The sequence below is a fragment of the Perca flavescens genome, chromosome 3 (genome assembly GCF_004354835.1).
Source record: "Perca flavescens isolate YP-PL-M2 chromosome 3, PFLA_1.0, whole genome shotgun sequence".
Taxonomy (NCBI): domain Eukaryota; kingdom Metazoa; phylum Chordata; class Actinopteri; order Perciformes; family Percidae; genus Perca; species Perca flavescens.
The window spans coordinates 21,426,370-21,442,471 of record NC_041333.1 but is presented as its reverse complement, the minus strand read 5'-3'; the positions used below and the strand labels follow the sequence as shown (position 1 = coordinate 21,442,471).

General features: G+C 41.0%; 1 protein-coding gene across 2 annotated transcripts in view; it reads left to right on the top strand.

Moving 5' to 3' along the window:
* Positions 1 to 260: 260 nt before the first annotated feature.
* Positions 261 to 16,102, top strand: part of mmp28 (matrix metallopeptidase 28) — a 24,269-nt gene continuing 8,427 nt past the window's right edge. For both annotated transcript variants that reach the window (XM_028573574.1, XM_028573575.1), the window contains exons 1-5: positions 261 to 529; positions 2,264 to 2,340; positions 3,463 to 3,662; positions 12,746 to 12,967; positions 13,243 to 13,488. In XM_028573574.1, the coding sequence (XP_028429375.1) occupies positions 404 to 529; positions 2,264 to 2,340; positions 3,463 to 3,662; positions 12,746 to 12,967; positions 13,243 to 13,488 (871 nt within the window). In that variant the 5' untranslated portion in view covers positions 261 to 403. The remainder of the gene's footprint in view (positions 530 to 2,263; positions 2,341 to 3,462; positions 3,663 to 12,745; positions 12,968 to 13,242; positions 13,489 to 16,102) is intronic.

The following is a 16,102-nucleotide window of genomic DNA, read 5'->3' as shown; positions in this document are numbered from 1 at the left end:
ACATAGTTGGCACACTAGATAATGCTCCCATGAACATATATTAATTACAATTTTGTGCGAATTTCTATCTATAATTTGCGATATTAAAGACAATTTTGTCAAGCTTTAAAAACTACATATTTGAATTACAATAGTAGGCCTATGTACAGCAGGAAAAGCTGCCATGCTCTGCTCAGCTGCTGTGCAGACGGACCGAGAGGGGCGGGGCGGGGCTGGCCCTCCCCCTGTAATACTCCCGGTGGTTGAGTCGGCTCCGGCACTCCTCGCAGGGATGGAGAGGTTAGGCGAGCAGCAGCATGCGTTCAGTTTCTGACAGCAAGGAAAACAAACAATGAAAACAATATTTGGAGCTCAAGAGAAATGCGCCACAGGACCAGTGTGGTGAAAGTGTGGCTGTCCCGCAATGAGCTGCCGACCTCCAGACCGGTGTGGAGCTGGACCGGACAGGAGGGCAGCCTGGATCCTGACCGTTACCGCCCTCATCACCGCTCAGGCTGCCGGAGGAGCACCGCTGTTCTCGGACCCCGGGGTACTCCTTTCTTTAGATCTAGCAGTGTTTGGTAGATGGGTTATGTATCACGGAATTAAAAGAAATTCTTAAATATACGTTAACTACAATATACACGTTTGTTGTATTCGATGTGGACATCACAGTAGCATTAGATTGTCACACATTTATACCCAAGGGCTCGATGCACTGGGTTTGGCATTTGTAACGAAACGCTAATTTACGACACCTGTCCACAGGAGGCTTTTGTGTAACTTGTACAGAGTACGAGAAACTCAAGCTACTGTATAAGGAAATATGTAACCTGTAGTCATGCGGGCACTGACCCCAATGATTTGTTTCAGGACGTGGTCCTCTTCAACTGTTAAAAAAAAAAAAACCTAATTGTTTTATCACCTTGATACTTTTAGACATTTTATGAAAATGGCCTACATACATGAGCTGTTATGGTCTGAGACCTCAGCAGTAGATGTTAAGAATCTCTAGTTGACTACCTTTTGTTTTTTACCTCCTAAATCCCAAATAAACCTTTTTTGGATTTCTGTCAATTAGACCCCTCCCAAACACAAGCCAGGTCATTATGTAAGATAACCAACTACATTTATTTGACTGTAAATGATATATGACAAAGGAATGAATTCATTTCATGCATAGCCTATATAATATAAAACATGGTCTATGCGCTCAGTTTATGGTAATGAGTAATGTTTACAACTTCAATCCTATTCTACATATTGTTTGAACAAGGCCAGAAGAAAAGAAAATAGACATTTAAATGAAAAAAATAGTTTTTTTTTTTACATACAGCAGGGGTATGTGGGACCCCAATGGTTAAAAAGCTAACCATATAAATACTGTCTTGAGAACTGCTGCATGTTTAGTTTATTGTCTACAATAATATATACTAAAGCTGCATATAGTGACACAAGAGGAGACCAAGCCCATTACAGTTATTTGTGTCTAAGGGTATTTTGGGACTTAATTTAATTGCCCACTGCGGTTTGGACTGCACTAGTTTAATTTGACAGCTGTCTTTGCCATAAGCTGTAGGAGCACATAGCATCCGGCTATTAAAATACTGTACATTTCCACAACTCTTGTTCTAACATAAAAAAAAAAAGCCTTCTGGGGTGTTTGGGTGTCTCTAATGGGACAAAGAGACATTTTTGTTGCACATTCCTGTTTGCCAAAGCACATCTGTCATCTCAATTTTAATTTCATCCCACCTTCACCACATCTGTAATCATAGCTGCGCCTGCTGTTGTCTGAACACGAAACCTGCTACATCCACATGAGATCGTAATATTAAACTATGAACATGGCTAATCTCAAACCACAATGCAACATCTGTTATGTACCCAATTGGTTTATTTTTGACACTGTTTTATAGGCATATTTTGGGTTTACATGAAATTCTTGAGAAACAACTATCCATTTTCAGGGACACCCCAGGGGTTTTTCTCTCTTGTGGGTGGTCCAGATCTATACATCTGCCTCGACAAACTACAAGAGCTACAGTACAAATGTAAAAATATCTTTTTTACACTTTTATGATTTCTTTTTCCCCCTCATTGGGAGGTATAGCTCTATGGGGATTTACCAGAGTGTTCGTATGAGAAGCAAAGTGGTACTGTGAGAAAAATCACATTTTTACATAGGGACACTTGGATGCAAAATAATAATAAAAAATAATGATTGGAAAAGTGTTTTGTTTATTTGGAACAGTAGTATTAACAAGTTTTATATAAATTGCAGGTTTTTCTGGAAAAGTACGGCTACCTCCATCAGGACAACCACATCCACAATGCAGTTGAGATGCAGTCAGCTATCCGGTAGGTGGTAATGCTGGTCTTCATCTATTAAAGCCTTTTCTTGCCAGCAACATGTGGTTAGCAGTTGTGCCAATATTAATATATAAATTACAACTAGTCAGATGTCCTAAAATGAACGTGATATGATTTTAGAACAAATTCATTGGCCAACAAATCTTTCTCTATATTTTGCTGATCAGAGGTAGATGGTGCTCAGTGTGTTCATCAGGGGGAAGGGTGAGCTCGGTGTGGGACAAGCCCCAGGGCTGAATGTCAGTGCCGGGCAGTAAAACACCCTCACCTCTGCACTGGGAATTCTGAACCCTCTCTGAACCATCCAGGAATGTCAAGAACCTCGCCCTCTGGTCCATATACTGACAGTCACCGTACTATTTGTCTCGCATTGCCAGACCTATCTCCACAATGCTGTGGAGTAAGGTCTGGCTACACCACACATACTGTACATCCTAGGATAGGAGAACAAATTTCTTGAATCTGATCACAATTGTCTTGGGTGGCGCTAAGCTCCCGACGCAGTGGCGGTGCCTCTGCAAAACGGTCTCGGGAAGGAACTTGTTTTTGTGGCACCCCAGAAAATGTACAATATTAAATGAAGTTAACTGTTCACACAATACAGTAACATGAGCGATCCAAATTTTCTTCAAAACTTGCCATTTTCAGCATGTGGCTTGTTAGATCGAAGGTTGTTGTTATTTTCCGTATCGAAGGGATTTTGAGAATGGCAACACAGAGAGCAGAAGCGCACCAGATGTCAGGCTTTATCCTGGAAATGTACTTCTGTTGATACAGACTACTGTACTGTAAAGGAAACTCATTGCAAAGCTTTGCTTGTGCTGAAAGCTTGGGCTGAGCGTTGGCTAGTAAACTGTGTGCGGTTGACAAACTTCATCTCGTGCACATGAAGCAGCATTTGAGCAATGAGGCGTGGGCTGACAGTGTAAACATCAATATACTGTAAATGTTTTGCTCTTCTCAGAACAACAGGAAAACTACATTTTGTTAAGCCAAGAGTCAGACTGGGTAGAGAGTATCCAGTTACTTTTAAATCCCAGTTGATTCATGATTAAAAAGTAATTTGCCTGTTTAGGAAGAGCATCATGCAAACATTACCTCTCTCTGCAGCGAGTTCCAGTGGTTGTCCCGGCTTCCTGTCACAGGTGAGCTTGACGGCGCCACTCTGAGGCAGATGGCGGAGCCCCGCTGTGGGGTGTCGGATGAGGGCAGCCAGCAGATCTGGGCTCAGAGAGTAAATGCCATCTTCACTGGAAAGAGTATCGTTCCCAGGCGACCACAGCGCCGCAGGAGGCACTCTGCTGCACAAGGTATTGTGTGTAACGTGCACATGTGTGAGACACCATGTTTATATGTTTGTTTTTGAATATCCATATAAGAGAGCATGTATGTTAGTGTGCAGTGAATACCTGACCGAACACTAGCATGCTGTGATATCATTCATTGCCCTGTATAGTTGCAAAATTCAGCGAAGGTTCAAAAAATGGCAATAGTTCTTTGGTCATGCTGTATTGTTTTTTCAGAAATCAAAAAATCTAAAATGTAGTTGAGTTGAACATTAAAGGTTGCCTGACAAGCCAGACCCACATCAAGATGTTGGGTCTGGGAACTCACCATTGACAGGGCTCAATCCGAGGCGCGGGATAAACGGCTGTCTTTCAAATTCCCTCTGCACGCAATAGGATAGCGCTACAACCAGGCTGAGCACCGAAGAAGGTAGCGGGGCTAGTTGATAGTTTTAAACTTTTGCCGTATCCGGTCGGCAAAACTCCGAACACATCTTCCTTTTTAAGAGTGATTTCTGTGCCGTTCTTTGTTCTTTTTCAAAGAAAAGCTTAAGTCCAAGTCTTCCAGAAGACCGCTGTTCCCAGCAGCAGCAGCAGCCATAAGCCCGCCCACCGACTCTATACACGATATGATTGGCCTGACCAGAGTTTGGTATTTCCAGCTCGCAAGTCAACGGAGAGTGCCTAGACCCTCCTGGCTGCAAAATAATTTTGCTGCCGCTAGGCTGGGTCTAGATTTCTAGGCTACGTTAAAGGTGCACTGTGTAGGAATTTCTCCCATCTAGCGGTGAAATTGTATTATGCATTCAAACGCATAGTGCTCTCTAGCGCCTCACAAATGCGTGTTGCAACTACGGTAGCCGTTACGTACCAAGAAGCTATGACAACATGTCTTACGATAGCTCGTCGAGTTTTCTTTCGGGTGATGAGGTTCGTTATTTCAAACAAACTGCATTGAATCATTAGTGTGAGCATGTATAAGTAATTACCCTTGTGATTTAGACCGTAACATTGACTTACCTGCCGAGAAGAAAGCCAGCAACTTCCCTTTGAAAGTCTTTCTCCTTCATTAGCTCTTTCCACCTACCCTGATGTTTACCCTTGTTTTTTTGAATTCGCCGGTCACGTTGCCTTTTTAATTCCCTTGTGAAATTTGCCGGGGCAGTGACAAGCGCCTCTCACTGATCTCATCCGTTTCAGCTGGTTTCAGTCACGTGATGCTGGCTCTGAACGAAAACACGTTGGAAGCCTCCTTGGACTTGCCTGTCCAACGTAAATACAGATAAGAAATTCTTCACTTACGAGGATAAGTCAGATCATTGGCAGAGGTAATTTTACACCAATGAGGACATATTTATGAATGAAGACATTGATTTTAGCTAATAAAATACTTAAAACACTACACAGTGTATCTTTAACTAAATGAGTTGACTTATTTAATGTTGTATTGAACTTTCATTGGTCATCAAACATTCCGCCTCCAACAAAAAAAAACTTCTTTTCAAGAAAAAAATGTTTCCTCTTGATGTCAGACTTATCTTCACTATTCAAGCTTGATGAAGATGGCTCTGTGTCAGGCTCAAAGAGCCTCAAGTTTGCTTGGATGGCTGCCAGTTTTTCAACTTATGCACTGGTCAGCCTGTTCTAAAACATCGACCAGTTTCACTCTGGTGTTGATGGGATCTGGGGGATAATGACTGCTGAATGCAGTGCATGGTTACAATTCAATTAAGTAGGCATACAATACTTCTCACCAAAAAATGCCATAAGACCATACAGAGGTTTTTTTCATGCTTGTGTTTTTTATGTTATCTGTTGATTGTTGGAGCAGGCGATGCAAGATTTTTTTTTGTGTGAACAGACAATAAAGTCTTATCTTATCGTATTGCTTTTTCTTAATGTGTATTTTCACCATTAAAGGTACTATTTTATATTGAAATTGTGCAAATTCCCTGAGCTTAACTTCCCTTGGAAGATTTCGGAGAATTTTATGGAATTCTTCCAGAAATGTACCGACCATTCACAACCCTATTGGCCTGTATATGGAGGTTTTGTAATTAAAGCCGGTGGAGTGTCTGATGTTGCACACGTCAGCCTGGATGCTTCCTGCTTTTAGCTGCAATTACACAATCCATGGATGTTGTACGTCATCTTTACTGGGTGAAAACCTGCACAATAACATTTGTTACCTTTAGTTTAGGACTAACATGCTCCTTTGTGCGTTGAGAAAGAAAGAGAGGACCACCTAGTTTTTCCCAGTTTGCAAAATGATTTGGGAGATGACAGTGCTTCTCTTTGAACAACAGCAATGTATCCTGAAGATCCAGTTTCTCTTTGAGCTCTCGCGTCTGAGCAGTTGTCTTTATAATTCCAAGTGACAATAAAGGTTTATCTTATCTTAGTTGATTCTCCCTCTAAATTCCTTTAAATAATTATTGAGGCTCTTGGTGAAGATTATCCTAATTTTCTGCTGTAAACACAATAATAAAAGCATTCAGTGGTGAGCAGATCACTGCAATTTCAACTGGCCAAAGACTGCAGGATTTAAAGTGTTTAACAGTGGTTCAGAGTGCAGCTGAGTACTGCCACATTTCTTAAGACTCCATGAGGTAATTGAGGTCCTCCCCTTCTGTCTTAGGGTGCTTTACAGAAACTGTTTGAGAATTAAGAGGTGCATTTTCTCCCCTCTTATATAAACATGTATGGGAAATATTGAGTGGAGCTAGGGCAAAATCTTTACACTATAATGGATTTCTTTTACCTTGTGTGGGGCATTTATTTTACCCTCTAATGCATGGGGTTCAATTGGAGTTGATGAGCCATATGGCTCAGGGAATTTGTTGACGTTAGCTGGATATTTAAAAAAAATGACTTAATGGATTTCAATGAAATTTTGTGGAAAGTCAGAGCCCAGACCCAGGAGTAAATTATTATTATTTTGTATGGATCTGGATCCATTTTCATCGTTATAGACTTATAGGCTGCATGTTAACACTACACATTTCTGTCTTTAATGACTAATGTTTTAATTTATTTTGTTCTTACTCTCTCTTTGGTCCTTACAGTCATTTGTAGGGCGTTTTCTTCTCCCTCTCTCTCTACTTGTGCCTCCAGCCTCATGATGTGTGAAGCCTCTGCATTCCTTCCTGTCACTATCAAGGTTGGCTAATGTTCGGGGAATGCAGTGGTGGCTGATGTTTGCCGCTGCCTCTTCATGTCAGTACCTGACATGTTCCTTCTGGTAAACACATCCATAACTGACTGGCTGGATTATGTTCTTTGTCAGACTGGCTGACTATCTCAATGGCCAGAAATCTTACTGGCTAAATGAGTGGTAATCTTGCTAAGTGACTGAATGTTTGTATGGATTACAGCCTGTTCTTGATGAAGAAAACAACTCATTAATTGGAGTGGCAGATACTTTTACACCCTCAGGTCAAACCCCTTTTAGATCTGGCTTCATATATCCACTGATGTAGTTTAGCGGTTAATTGTGAGTATAGTAAGGCTGTGTAACCTCGGCCTTGTACTCAAACATTAGTTTTCTTTGTCCTACGGTGGCAGCAGATAAGTTTCTGTGCGTGATTTGAATAATGTTTACTGGAAGAGTTTTGTGTTTAAATAGAGCATTTGGTCAAACAGATTTAGACTTGGTGAAATGCCAGCGAAACCCGCCTTTGTTAGGTAAACTTTGAATTACCGTACTTGTGTACAGCCCTTGTTTTTAGCCATGATAGCGGCGTGCCTCGATAGATGATGGCAACGTGATCCTATGGATGGCAATATTGGTCAGTCTGTCACTGACTTTGTCCAGACTGGAATATCTCATCAACTTTTGGGTGATTGCCAATACATGTTGTACAGACATTTATTGTTCCCAAAGAATTAATCCTCTTGACTTTAGCGATCCTTCACTTTTCCTCTAGCGCCATTTAGTTCACATTTGTGGTTGTTGTGAGTGAAATGTTTTGAAAATAATTGGATGGATTCAGTGAAATTTGGTACATGCATTCATGTCTTCGTTAGAATTAATTGTAATCACTTTGGCAATTCCTTAACTTTTCATCTCTCACATTTCAATTTGCCCAATACTTTGATTTATGACATTGACATTCCCATTGTCCAACCTCAGCTTTGTTTTTATTGCTGATTTGCAAATGCCAGCATGCTAACACACTAAACTGAAATGGTTAACAAGCTAGCATGACTTTTGGCTTTTGTTGTTTCTGGATCAGTAGTATTGATATTTCAGGTATTGGTCCATCCACCCTTGTAGTTTGACAGTCTTAACTGCAGTTAGGACACCTGCGAGCCAACCTGACTTAAACCTAATGCTTAACTTTATTCACTCTCAGCTATGTTGTGATTTTGTTTTGTGTGAACGTGGCTGTCTCTGAGCTTCCTGGAAACTGAAAACAAACCTTGACTTGTGGTGGAATCCGATGGTCGTTCCCACTGATATTTACAGAGCTGACATTCCACCACCCTTGTCAAAGATAAGTGCTATAAGTGTGTGTGTGTGTGTGTGTGTGTGTGTGTGTGTGTGTGTGAGTGTGTGTGTGTGTGTGTGTGTGTGTGTGTGTGTGTGTGTCATAGGAGTGCAATTTTACACATTTCAGCAGAATGCACAGTTTGGAGCTCAGGATTTTGCACATGACGATTGCTTGATTAGTCAATGCTAAAATACTGAGACGGTGAACCTGGGCAAAAAGCAGGTTAGCATTGCCATTGTGAGCATGTTAGCGCGCAGATCTTAGCATTTAGCTGTGTCAAGCAGCCTCCAAGTTGACACCAGTAACAAATCTGTCTGCACCTCCACAAACAATAACTTTGGCTATCAGATGATCTCAGTCACTTCCTAATGTCTGTGATAACCCGCCCTCCCCACACTGCCGCTATAGAGGGCATCATGATAATTGCTTCCATAAGGGAAGTCGGGGAATGTCTTGTGTATCTGACTTCCTGGCTTCTCTGCCGTCCTCGGGGACCTCTTACTCTGCGGCAGTCTGGGAAGGAGAGAAGGCGCCTGAGCTCTGCTGAGAATACAGATTTACACATGGCAACAAGCTGAATGCATATAGTTTATCTAGGAGTGAAACATGAAGCTGGATTGGGTAAGCCAGGGAATGTGTTCAAGTGTCCCACTTACTCCAGTGGTCCAGATAATAAATTGTGTATACAAATCAGACTTTTATTAAAGAAGACTGCCGGTTGTAATGGTAGTGACATTACTCCTGAGTTTGAATTCTTATCTTCTTGTATCTTTTTTTTCCTTGAATGAATGTAAATCTTATTTACTCCCATACAGCTGTAGTGTTCGAGGACCTGCTGTTTCCACTTTAATTATTATCTACTATTTCTTTGAAGCGTCATCTTAAGTTTAAACCAAGATTTGTGTTGAGTTCTTGCTGAAGCACAAATTCTGTTTGTGTTTACACACATTGATGGCATTGCCAGACCCATGTCTGAATGGCTCCAGATATCCAGATATTTTCTCTCTCCAGGGTGCTATTGAGGTCTCATGGCAGTTCATAGTATGGAGTGCAAAACCCTTGTTTATCACTCTCATCTTGGACATGCCTCTCTGTTGCATACTATTTAACCAAGCACAAAAGGCATCAAAATAACTCAAAGGTCCACATTCTCAAACCTGACTGCCTTTGTGTATGATTGAGCAGAAGTGTGCAATGCAGGTGTATGTGCAGACCTCCCACTCACATTCGTTACTCACATCGGGGCAAACAAACATCAACCACAACTTTAAATATTTTGACAACTGTATGTATGTATTTGATCTATCTTGTGACTTTCTATTTAAGCCTCAAATGTGAAAGTATGTGTAAATGTATAAAGCCCTTTTGGCAAGTCGTCTGAAGTGCATTACCTACTACACAGGCTGTACAAATACTTTTAAAGGGCAGTACCCTTATTATAACTGCACATTTGCAGTGGTTCTGTTTACTTGTTGTCTGTGTGTCAAAATGACTCAAAACCTTGAGACTATTATATGAACAATATATAAAATACTGGGGAAAAAATATAAAAAAAAATATATATATATACCATACCATTCAGTTGCAAAACAAAATCATAAGGTAAATGTAAGTTGCCATCCAATTATCCTTGTTTGGACAATTGGATTGGTTGTTTAAAATAAAAATATTATAAAAAGATAATTATCCTGAATTTTAAGTTTATTTGGGATTTTGTCGAGGTATAATAACAAAAGAGCAATCATCTTCTATTCCAAATATTATTTTTTCTTTTAGCAATTTCTTGCCAATATAAAAAAAAGTTGGGCTCAGTTGGTGGACCGGGGCCCATATGTGGAGGTTTGTTCCTCGACACAGGGGCCCCGGGGACGACTCCAATCTGCGGCCCTTTGCTGCATGTCATTCCCCCCTCTCTCTCCCCTTTCATGTCTTCAGCTGTCCTGTCAAAATGAAGGTCTAAAATGCCCAAAAAAGAATCTTTAAAATTCCTTTTATCTTCTTGTTTAAATTTTTAAACTCTTTCACCATTGCAACCTCTCCCTGAAGGTTCATATTATCTAATGATTGTTTCCTGCGAGGTGGCCTCTCTGTCTGCTTGTTGTGACTGTGTGCTGCATGGCTGAGAGCTTGTGTTTTTGCTGTTATGTTTGCTTTGTCTCCAGATAGCTACATTGATGACTAATCCTTCATGTATATCAAGAGATTAGTGTTTCAATTAAAGAACTGGAGAATTTAACTCCCCACTTCTCTCTATCCCTGAACAAATGTAAGATTCAGAAGTTTGCGACACATGTAATTATGTCTAAGCTGAGAAACCACAGATACATGTTGAAGTAAATTGTTTAGTCAAGTGTGTGCTCAGAGTGCTTGTTAGTTTATCCAGCTGTGAGCTAATGTGGTTAACATCCTATCATTTTGGATGTGGAGAGGCTCTACTTCAAAACATCGCGGTTGAACATGAGATATCTGCCATCCAATTATATAATGCAGATATGCAAGATGTAAATACAATTCTTTGTAAATAAGATCAGAGATATTAGGGCTAACATCTTACCATCACTTCCTCAGAACTCTGCCTGTGACTTGTTTCCTGCACATTTTTGGTCCACTTTTAAACCTGTGACATTACATGACATCACTTCTCTGCTACAGACTTTGAAACCCTCATCTTGTCCTATGGATGTTGTCCCTACTCTGCTATTTGTACAAGCTTTTGACTCCATTGGCCCCTGTATTGTTGAGATGCTAAATACTTCACTTTTAACTGGTGTCGTTCCTAGTTTTTTTTAAACATGCTGTCGTTAAGCCTGTACTTAAAAAGCCCACGTTGGATCCACTACAACCTAAGAACTACAGGCCAATATCAACACTACCATTCATGTCAAAAATATTAGAAAAAGTTGTAGCAGAGCAACTCACCCTTTTCTTAGAGAAAGACGAGCTGTTTGATAAATTCCAGTCTGGTTTCCGTAAAAGGCATTCTACGGATCTTCTAGTTACTTCTTCTTAAAGTTCTTCTAGTGATATTATGATGTCAGCTGATTCAAAGGATTTTACAGTTTTGGTCCTATTGGACCTTTCTTCTGCATTTGACACTATCGATCATAACATTATGATAAATAGACTTCGTGATCTGGTTGGGATGCCTGGATCAGTTTTAAAATGCTTCTCATCCTACCTTTCTGGTAGAAGTTTTAGTGTTTATGTGAATCAGATATTGTCTGAAACTGCAGAGTTGTCATGTGGGGTACCTCAGGGTTCTGTCTTGGGACCTATTCTTTTCCTCTTGTACATATTTCCTTTAGGACAGATAATTAGTCAATTTAGTGACATATCGTACCATCTGTATGCAGATGATATCCAACTGTACTGTTCGTTTAAGAAAACTGAGTTCTCTAAACTGTCATCTTTAATAAACTGTTTGACTAGTATAAAACAGTGGTTATGTAACAACATTCTGCTTCTGAACTCAGATAAAACAGAAACTCTAATTATCGCCCCTGAAAGTCGTATCCCTGAGATAAAGCAGCATATTGGGGACTTAGGCTCGTCTGTCCAGCCGAGTCTCAGGAGCTTAGGTGTGGTTTTTGATTCAGCTATGTCGTTGGATCACCACTCTAAATTATTAGTTATGATCGTTAGGTCAGATGCTATTAGTGGTTCCCCGCACTCATTTTAAATAAAACTAGAGGGGATCGGTCATTCCAAGCAGTGGCTCCTAGGCTGTGGAATGACTTGCCTTTCTCGCTACGTTGTGTGGATTCTGTGTGTCTTCTTTAAAAAGGAGCTGAAGACTGCTGTTCAAGCAGGCTTTTACTTAGTCAAGTGGGTTTTATGGTTGTTTGTTATGTTTTCTATTTGTATTTCAATTTGCTTGTATTGTGACTTCTTGTGTTGTATTGCATTTTATTGTGAGGCACTTTGTGATTTTTATCTGTGAAAGGTGCTATACAAATAAACTTTACTTACTTACTTACATACAGTAGCTACTCCAGTAGGTAATAATAATATGAATTGTTTATGAAACCTTTTTTAAAAAACCACCTTTAATGCCAATAACAAAACCAGTAGAAATACCAAGCATGAATTCAAACAAGTTTACACATAAACAGACAGCAAACAGACAGATTAGTGGCACTACAAGAAAACTCTTGCTCTAATGGTAAAATGTAATGGTGGTGGCTTCCCATGCATAACAATGAGCAATGACGGACACACAGACTAATATTTTTTTATGAAGCCAAACAAAATGAATATGGGGAAGGTGGACATTTTTAAAGTTATCACTTTCTTCACTCTCGAGGAGAAGAACATGTCCCATGCCATTCAAATATGTAGCTCTCCTAACTAATTTGTATTGGATTATTACATTAAAGTGTGTTTTATTAACAAAAAGTAGAAATATTCTTGCTGCCAGGGTTTTTCTTTTGGTTATCTGGTGATTTGAGCTCATCTGCAGTTGCACTGGCTGTAAGTCTGTGATGAATAAGATTGTGAGCTTCATCTACGTCTCATATCTCAGTTCATCGTTGTCTCTCTCTCTCTCTCTCTCTCTCTCTCTCTCTCTCTCTCTCTCTCTCTCTCTCTCTGTGTGTGTGGATTTTTTTTCTCCAGTTGAGAAGTGGTACAAACGTCATCTGACCTACCACATAGTAAACTGGCCTCGTCACCTGACTCTGGGCTCAGTGCGGCTGGCAGTGCGCGTTGCCTTCCAGCTGTGGAGCAACGTGTCGGGCCTGGTGTTCCAGGAGGCCCCTGAAGGCCCTGCAGACATCCGGCTGGCATTTTACGAGGGAGACCACAATGACGGGGCCAGCAATGCCTTCGACGGACCAGGTCTGTGTGTGTGTGTGTGTGTTGATTGTTTTGTGTCATGATCTTGTGTATGTAATTTGCTCTCAGGCCTCTCTTGCAAAACTTCCTGAATAAATAAAGCTTAACAAATCCTGCTGTTTGTGTGTTCACAATAACCGGATTACTGTGAATAAACCGGATTAGGATAATAGTTTGATTATACACTCTGCACAGACCGGAATTACACAATCACAAGAAGTTTACTGTGACTGTACAACCCACTGCCTCTAACGGTTTCTCTCCTCTTTGACTTTCAGGAGGAGCTCTTGCTCATGCCTTCCTGCCTCGCCGGGGCGAAGCCCACTTCGACATGGCGGAGAGGTGGACGCTAAACGGACACAAGGGACACAACCTGTTCATGGTGACTGCCCACGAGATCGGACACACTCTGGGACTGGAACACTCCCCAGTCCATCACGCCTTAATGTCGCCATACTACAGGAAACTGGGCCGCAGCCTGGTGCTGAGCTGGGATGACATCATTGCAGTGCAGCAGCTGTACGGTAAGATGATGGTGCTTTTTTATGTTGATCTCTTCCAGCCCACAAATCGTATTTGTGGGTTTATTACAAGCATTGTTCAAAAATGTTTGACTCAAATTCTTGTCCAGATTCAAACATTTCCAAGATGCCAAATTTTCAACATGCCAAATCTTCCCTCAAGGGAAACATTTTCTTTGTGGAATGGATAGTGTGTGGTCCCAAGGTCAAGAGGATTGGTGAATGTAGTAGGGCTGGGCGATATGGACCAAAAGTCATATCCCGATATATTTTGGCTGAATATCGATATATAAATGTTCAGTCAAAGCCAAAATCAAATATGACATGTCACAAGTAGTTTCATAGAGACAGTTGCAAAATCAAATAAATAATAAACCGGTTTCTTCACCTGGTTCATGATTAAATGCTCAGCTGTTCAAATAACAATAAAATGTAAACCTAAATACTGTATAACAGGAGTACCTTTTTTGAAATCAAAGCTCCATATTTGTGATTCGTTCCAAAGGTCAATTAAGCTTTTGATATTAATATAATCTACTTTGTTCAAAATGTAATGCCTCATGCCTGTAAGCCTAGGTTTATAGTCCCATTCTTCCACTTGATACTGCTTCCACTTAAGTAAACTAAAAGATGAACTATCGACTACAAAACAAAGAAACTAATTAATGTGTTAATACAAAGAATATTTATTATGATCGGTTCACAGATCTGAGTCCAAACGGAAACTTCACCCTTCTGAACTAAGAGTTTCTGCTTCAAGGTGAAGTTTAAAACAGACTGAAATGTCCAGGCTCATTCCTCCACTATTTATTTCTGTATGTATTTATGCGTTACATGTCATTTTAACGGGCACTGAGCTCCAGATCCTGCAGCTGCAGACGGTCTCTGCTGCCCCGCTGTAGCTTCTCTCCGTCCGCCTGCCGCCGGCAAACTTAGTGGAACTTTCCGCCGATATCGACATACTGGTCGTCCTGGACTACGTGTAAGATCCTACCGATCACCACTCTGTCTTTGGCTGGTCCGATCTGGATCAGCGGGGACCGGCGCAGCAGCGAGGCAAAGCTGTGTTTTTCCCGGGGGAAGAGACGCTGCGGCCGGCCACGGAGCTCTCCGCCTCCCGCTGCCGCCGGAGCTCAGGTTGCTGGTCGAAGGCGGCATACATAATCATAAAACACATTGTCACCTGTTAAATGTTATTCATTGCTGTTTGTTCTTTTCATTTCCTCTATCGAACATAATTAAGCAGTACAAAAGTCCGGCATCTTTAGCGTTGATCTGAATGCTTTCCCCTGTTCCAAGATGGCGGCGGTTTTGACGTATGTTTAGAACCTCAAGGCGACATCTGTGTATATATCTATGGGAGCAAGGATCACATTTGAACTATATCGATATATGCGATATGGTCTAATTCCATATCTCATTTAAAAATATATCGATATATTTTTAATATCGATATATCGCCCAGCCCTAGAATGTAGCACCTTCACTGGACACACAGAGATATTTTTACCACTTTTTTTCCTCTGGTATAAAGTCTGAAGGGTTGGGGGGAAAGCACTTTAGTGGACAGATGACAAATGTCTCACTGTCTGGCCTCAGGACGGCTGAGTTAAAGAAAGTGAAAGGAGGTTGCAGTTTAAAATGAAATAGAGCCACTTACATGAATTGCTGACTTGTTTTGAAACCAGACTTGCAGAAGTAGAGTAATTTTTACTCTGCTACTCATTAAATCTGGAGTTGTGGCACTGAGCTGTGAAAAGGCCAGAGAGGCAGCCTGAAGAGCACCAGCTGCAAACACAGAGTAAGATTGAGTAGAACTGCAACACTGTTGAGAGTTCATTAAAAACCTGGATTTGACAGAAAGAGAAAAAAACTTTTTGCATTCCCTTTTAATTGTGTGTTCGGCCAAACGTGGTAAAACATAAACTCTTGCGTACAAGGAGTTGAAACTTCACTTTCTCTTTGTAGTTTAGTTGAGTTTGTCTCTAACTGCATGAGTCTGTTCTATCAGTACCAGCTCTGTGGCCTCTCAGCTGAAAGGTTTAGACTGAGGGCAGCAGAGGGTGTGTGAACGTCAAAATAACACCCTGAAACCCATGCACACACACACACACACACACACACACACACACACACACACACACACACACACACACACACACACACACACACACACACACACACACACACACACACACACACACATTTATCTATTATTATTATTATTATTATTATCCAGCCTCTAAGTGCTACACACAGTGTTCTGGGCGTTTTGTTGGCTCCGTTGTGATAGATTGCTGGTGTTGTTGCAGAGTGTGGGAGCATTACACGCGTCTGTTTGTATGACAAATATAACAGTTTCTGTTTACCGTGAGTGTGTTGTCCCTCCTGGCATGTGTGAGGCAGGTTTCCACATGTGCAGAGTTCTCCTATTGCTTCTGTTTTCTCTGCTGCCTAGATACTGATTTCACTGCAGCAGCTGCACAAGAATGTCTTCTTTAAAGTATCTTCTGCTACTACTCGACCTCCTCTGTGATGATGTGATACCCTGAATGTACAAAATGCAAATAGTGCATCAAGTGCTTTCTCTGCTTTGACTCTGAAATAAGCTGCAAAG